The 6,834-nt window shown below is 41.9% G+C and overlaps 1 protein-coding gene across 1 annotated transcript; it reads right to left on the bottom strand.

The window, feature by feature from the left end:
• Nucleotides 1–1,361: 1,361 nt before the first annotated feature.
• Nucleotides 1,362–2,336, bottom strand: LOC111962991 (psychosine receptor-like). The gene has a single exon (XM_023986217.1). The coding sequence runs from the start codon at nucleotides 2,334–2,336 to the stop codon at nucleotides 1,362–1,364; it is 975 nt and encodes a 324-aa protein (XP_023841985.1).
• Between the last annotated feature and the right edge of the window lie 4,498 nt (nucleotides 2,337–6,834).

Raw genomic sequence — 6,834 nt, forward strand, 5'->3', positions numbered from 1 at the left:
GGGGTGTCTTGCTAATTGCCTATAATTTCCACCTTTTGTCTATTCCATTTGCACACCAGCATGTGAAATGTATTGTCAATCAGTGTTGCTTCCTAAGTGGACGTTTGATTTCAACCAGAAGTGTGATTGACTTGGAGTTACATTGTGTTGTTTAAGTGTTCCCTTTATTTTTTTGAGCAGTGTATTACAGCAAGCTGAGAGAGAGAGGGGAAGTGACTGTTTCAGTCTGGCTCCAGTGTGTAGTGGCTGCACATATAGAACAGAAGAGGGTGCCAAATACATTGAAACAAAAATGAGATCCCACTGCTTTCTGATTGTGAGTGACAAATATGGACTCATGCTTTGTCAAGAAGACACATACTGTGTTGCGGTTTCGATCATTGTGCCAGGAAATCATTACTAAGACATGATTTTCTGATAGCAATCACATTACCCTTGAACTAGTCATTTCATCCCTCCTTGTGACACTACAGAAGGATGAATTTAGTTCTTTACTTTCAGGTTTGTCTTGCTGTTTATTTACAGACTAGTGTTTCAGAGGTAACCAACTATACCAGGGGTCTTCAAACTTTTCTTGCCCAGGGACACCCTCTCAGGCAAACCGGCGATGCAGGGACCCCCATCATATGTTAGCAAAACAATTAAAATTCACGTTTTATTATCAGGTGAACGTCAATGTAAAGTAATCAACATTTTAAAATGAATAGATTTGGTAGATCGTTTTTTATTATTTTGATCTCCCCACATTATAAATTGGAAGAGGAAGTGTAAACTCTAACATAGCCTATTAGATAGAAAAGTAACTCCAAAACACATTTTCACTAATAGCAGCTGTTAGCCATGTGCACTTGCTGAGACTGGTACTAGCGGGTGCTTTATCAAAGCCTATGTCAAATCCTCCAGTAAGTGTAATTAGCTTAAATTAGTGTCATTTGTTCAGTATTAGGAGTTGAAAAATATAGCTGACAACATTAGAAAGATGTTCTCCTCTTTTCTACTGTAATTAAAAATGTGTGTTTATTCTGTTGTTGCTAGCGATATTCATGTATATATTGATATTTTCGCGTACCTGCTGCAGTACCTCAGGGGTCCGCGGATCCCCGGTTGAATACACCTGAAATATACCAATAGCACACAAAAATAGACCTTGACCACTTTACTACATCAGCATTGTTATTTGATAATATCAAATCAAAGTTTAACTGTCCACCTTCATGCAGTCCCAGTATTTGTGCTATATCATGTTAGAAAGGTAACAATGACTGAACAGCAGCATGTAAACTGAGTTATCTGAGACCATCAACTGGGCAGTAATGGGATTGTCTCTCTCCAGTGTTCTGGTTTGAGGTTACATTACTACATTACACCACCTCCTGACCATTCCCCTTTCTCTTCCACTGGAGGTAGTGTACCACCTGTGTGACATTTGCCTTGCCCAGCCTGGTGATGAAACAGTAGAGGAAGGGGTCAGCCACGCTGTTGAGTGCTGATATCGCCATGCTGACCTTATAGGGCAGGAAGAGCCAGGAGGGGCTCCCACAGTGCTCCAGCAGCCCCCGCAAGAGCATCATAARGTGGATGGGTCCGAAGCAGAGCCCCAGGGTGAGCAGCACCATCGCCAGGAGTTGGGACACATGTCTCCTCTCCTGCTCCTTCGTGGCCTGGTTGGCACGTACTGCCACACAGATCCCCCGGCAGCAGAACGACACCAGCAGGACAGGAAACAGGAAACCCAGGACGAAACGAGCCACGCTGACCTGTAGCAGACTGTCCCTCAAGGGGAATACGTCTAAACACATGGCTCTCTGCTCATCTGAGTTGTACGAGTCGATCCAGATGATGGTGAAGGCGTTGAAGGAGACCACCAGCACCCAGATAGCCACGCTGATCATCACGGCCGTGTCGAGCCTCCTCAGGATGGGGTACTTTAGCGGGTGGACCACAGCCAGGTAACGGTTCAGAGCAATACAGCAAAGCAGCCCATCGCTGGTGTAGAAGTTAGTAAAGAGGATTATGACGGAGAGAATGCACACTGCATCCCCGTGAAACCAGACACCATGCCACATAAAGTCCACCCAAAGAGACAGTCCCACAGTGAATAGGAGGTCAGACAGGGCCAGGTTAAACAGATAGATGCCCAGGGTGTTCCTCTTTCTGATGTGCTGCCAGGAAACATAGAGGAAAAAGGAGTTGGAGGGAATCCCGATGATAATGATGACCAGGTACATAAAGAGAAAGGGCCACCTCTCTTCAGGGTAGTCAACTGGATTACACAGTTTGTCTGGGTCATATGTGGTGCTCAGGCTGAAATTCTCCATCCCAACTGTGGAGTTCATGGCCCCTCACCTTTCGGGAAACAAAGCAATACAACACAACATGACTCGATTTCTGAAGTGTAGCAAAGATAATTTCAAGACGGCATCATTTAAACATGAAACATCCACTTATTAGTAAACATCCACTTATTGGATATCTTGCTAAAGTAACCCACAGTAAGTACCATATCAAGTACAGTCAGGTTCAAAACTATTGGTACCCTTGATAAAGATGAGCAAAAAAGACTGTCTAAAGGTGGAATGGAGCCATTTTTATCTCAATACCAAATAATGTCTGGGTTAAAAGGAAGTACCATACTGTAATTATTTTAAATTAAAATGATTAACAAGAAACAAAAATAGCATCTATATATAAAGATTAATTTATCAAGCAAGAATTTTGCTAGGACTGTCCGGGAGTGGTCTGAGCGGGATGGGGAAAACTGAAAACTAGCTGTTATTGGCAGAGATGTTTGGAACTCTTTCTTATTGGTCTGTTAACTAATTTCAGGCTTTTKCAACCTCATAATGTGGAAATATGTCTATAAAACACCGGAAGTGGCGCAGCGGTTTAAGGCACTGCATCTCAGTGCTAGAGACGTCACTACAGACACCTGGTTCGATTCCAGGCTGTATCACAACCGGCCGGGATTGGGAGTCCCATAGGGAGGCGCACAATTGGCCCAGCGTTGTCCGGGTTAGGGTTTGGTAACGGTAGGCTGTCGTTGTAAGTAAGAATTTGTTCTTAACTGACTTGCCTAGTTAAATAAAAGATAAATTAAACAATCTTGACTGCGCTGAGCATTTTAAAATAAATAATACGAATACTGAGCTGTATTGTATGCTCAATTATACATTTTTTTTAAAGGGTTTGGGGTTTAACAAGGGTTTGGTGTCATAATAAGGATTAAGCAGAAAAAAACTCCATACCAACTGTAAAATATAGTGGTGGATCTTTGATGTTATGGGCTATTTTGCTTCCACTGGTCCTGGGGCTCTTGTTAAGGTCAACGGCGTCATGAACTTTACCCAGTACCAGGGCATTTTAGTCAAAAATCTGGTTGCCTCTGCCAGGAAGTTGAAACTTGGCCGCATGTGGATCTTCAATCAAGACAATAACCCCAAGCACATATCAAAACCTACAAAGAAAGGGTTAATTGACCACAAAATCAACATTTTGCAATGGCCATGTCAGGACTTGAACCCCATTGAAAACCTTTGGCTTGAATTACAAAGTGCAGTCCATAAGCACAGATGAAGGATATCAAGGATCTGGAAATATTCTGTATGGAGGAATGGTCTAACATCGCTCCCAATGTTTTCTCCAATCTCCTAAAATATTTTAGAAAAAGGCTCAATGCRYTTATCCTCGCAAGGTGAGGTAATGAAAGGGATTGAAAACGGGGGTGGTAATAATTTTGACCACTGTAGTTTTTTGAAAAATATATCTTACTTGTTAAACAAAATGTATTTCTCTGAGAAAATCTATTAGTATAATTGTCAATATTTTTTGAGCATACAATATAGCTTTTATTTTATAGTCTTTTTTGCTAATATCTTTCAAGGGTGACACWAATTTTCGACCTGACTCTATGACCATACAGTAACATGTAAAAAGAAGTACTCACAGTTGACCGTATACAGGAGAGCGCTCAATAGACCTTTTAGTTATTGATTATAGAAATCAAATTATTAGTTTGTTTCTCCCAAACGATAACCCTCTGGACAGACTCGGCACACACATGTAATGTCATTCATAGGCTTGGTCAACAAGCTCCAAAAAACAGGAAGAAAGAAACCACTGCTTCGTGAGACCTTTACTTTACTACAACGAAGATGTGACAACCAATAACATGACAAACAAAGAGAGAGAGAGGGCTAGTCGTGTGGTGGACTACACTGTAGCTTTAGTTACAATCACCATTTGAGCCATTAACTTCAACTGTCTGTGTGCCTACAGTATTGGTTTTACAATTTAAACTGGTTATTATTTTAGCTTGTGTTGACATTACTGTTTGGGTGTGATAAAGGAGTATGAATAAACCATATTGAGAACATCTTCATTATATTGATCTAATTGGACTTTTATATGAAAGTCAAACAACAGATAATGATCCATAGTGTGTACATATAGATATAGGGCCTTCAAAATGTATTTATACCCCTTGACTTATTCCACACAGGCTGAATTCAAAATGGATTAGAAAGATTTTTCTTCTTCTCACCCATCTACACGCAATACCCCATAATGAAAACMTGTTTTTAGAAATGTTAGCTAATTTATTGAAAATWTGATTCAGAAAAATCTAAAGTATTCCTCCAGTACGGGSTGAGTAATCGCTGTCCWGATATCTAGAAGCTCTTTCGATCATAAGACACAGTGGCAGAAAAGATAATAAGATAATTTACGTTAGTATTCACACCCCTGAGTCAATGCATGTTAGAATCACCTTTGGCAGCTATTACKCCTAAGAGTCTCTAAGAGCTTTGCACACCCGGAGGAGATGGCTGCCGTTTTACAATCCCCTAATCAATTGTGCTATTGTGTGTGTTTTTTCACATTATTTGTAACTTATTTTGTACCAAATTTTTCTGCCACTGTGTCTTATGATCGAAAGAGCTTCTTTCGAATACTTTTTCTTTAACGAGACGGATGGGAAGGATTTACTTCAGACGCCCGACAAGGCCCTCATCCCCATCATTCGTAGGAGAAAGAGACAGAGTTATCGAGTACAAAGGTCCTGGTGCCTTGTAAGGATTCTGCGGCAAGCGGGTAATCTCCCTTTACCATCGGTCCTATTAGCCAACGTACAATCAATGGAAAATMATCACATATATCCTACCAARGGGTCATTAAGAACTGTAATATCTTATGTTTCACCAAGTCYTGGCTGAAGGACGACATGAATTACATACAGCTTGCAGGTTTTGCGCTGTTTCGGCTGGATAGAACAGCAGTCTCTGGTAAGACATGGGGTGGCYGTCATGTGTATATTTGTAAACAACATCTGGTGCACGAAATCTAAGGAAGTCTCAAGGTTTTGCTCGCCTAAGGTAGAGTATCTCATGATAAGCTGTAGACCACACTGTCATGACGTTATCCTGTTGGGGAGGTTTATGACCCCCATAAATACCTTTCCCCCTTTTCTCTCTCTACTCTACAGAATGGACTCTTGGAAAGCCCTTTGTTAACATAGAGTATGGTAACATCAAAAGGTTGTGAGCCGAACAATATTTCAGTAATCCAACCAGTTGAAAGTATCCGTTGGTACTTAAAGAATATGATGTCAGATCAGTTGTCGTCTGAGACATTTTTACTGATGATAGGATGACAAAKWGTATCTTGGCAAGTCTACACATTCTAGTTATCAGATTCACATGGAATTGTTGTGCAATTTAAATGTTTAAATATGAAACTATTTGTGAAAAGATTAAATGTAATTTTAGTTTTTAAAATGAGAGATTGTTTTCATAAGTAAAATATGCTCAATCAGTGGCCACGCCACGTGAATTGGTTGGAAATGATGAACCAACCCCTTGTCAGGACCCGGTGCGAGAAACAGTCACTAATAATGGGCAGAACCCAGAAGATGAGGCAGACACAGCAGTACTAGAGATGGTGGTTTAATAAAAAATAGATATCTTCCAAAATACAAAGAAAATCCACAAAGTGGTAAAAACAGCAAGGGAAAAAACAAACCTCAAAAGACCAATTCAAAAATACACGAGAACAAAACCAGAGAACCTCTGGAAAATCCAACAAGAGAAAAATGATCACAAAGGCTGGGGCTGGGTGCTAACATACAAACACTGAGCAAGGAACTGAGGAACACAGAGGGTTTAAATACTAACAAGGGAATGACTTACAGGTGCAAACAATAATTAGGGCAAGAAAAACAAAAGGTACAAAAAAGGTGCAAGGGGGACATCTAGTGAACAAAACCTGAACAGTCCTGGCCAAAACCTGACAGAATCCCCCCCCTAGGAACGGCTCCTGACGTTCCTACCAGCCTTCTCAGGGTGGAGGACCCTGAACTGACGAATGAGGTCAGGGTCCAGTATGTCCTTGGCAGGAACCCAGGAGCGCTCCTCGGGACCGTAGCCTTCCCAGTCCACCAGATACTGCCAGGACCGCTGCACCCGGCGGGAATCAAGTATCCGATGGACGGTATAAGCCGACTGGCCTCCGATGATACGGGGCGGAGGGGGAGGTCTGCCTGCCGGGATAAGGGGAGAAAAAACAACAGGTTTTAATAAAGAAATGTGAAACGTGGGATTAATTTTAAGGGATCTGGGTAAGTGCAGGCGAAAAGTAACGGGGTTCACTCTTCTGGCAACCTTAAAGGGACCGATGAATTTCTGGGACAGTTTGCGAGACTCCACCCGTAGCGGTAAATTCTTGGTTGAGAGCCATACTCTCTGGCCGAGGCGCAGGGTAGGCCCGGGACGGCGACGTCTGTTGGCTTGTTGTTGGTACCTCTGTGAGGAACGCAGAAGATTAAGACGGGCCTTCTTCCAC

This window comes from Salvelinus sp. IW2-2015, linkage group LG4q.2 (genome assembly GCF_002910315.2).
Source record: "Salvelinus sp. IW2-2015 linkage group LG4q.2, ASM291031v2, whole genome shotgun sequence".
Taxonomy (NCBI): Eukaryota; Metazoa; Chordata; class Actinopteri; order Salmoniformes; family Salmonidae; genus Salvelinus; species Salvelinus sp. IW2-2015.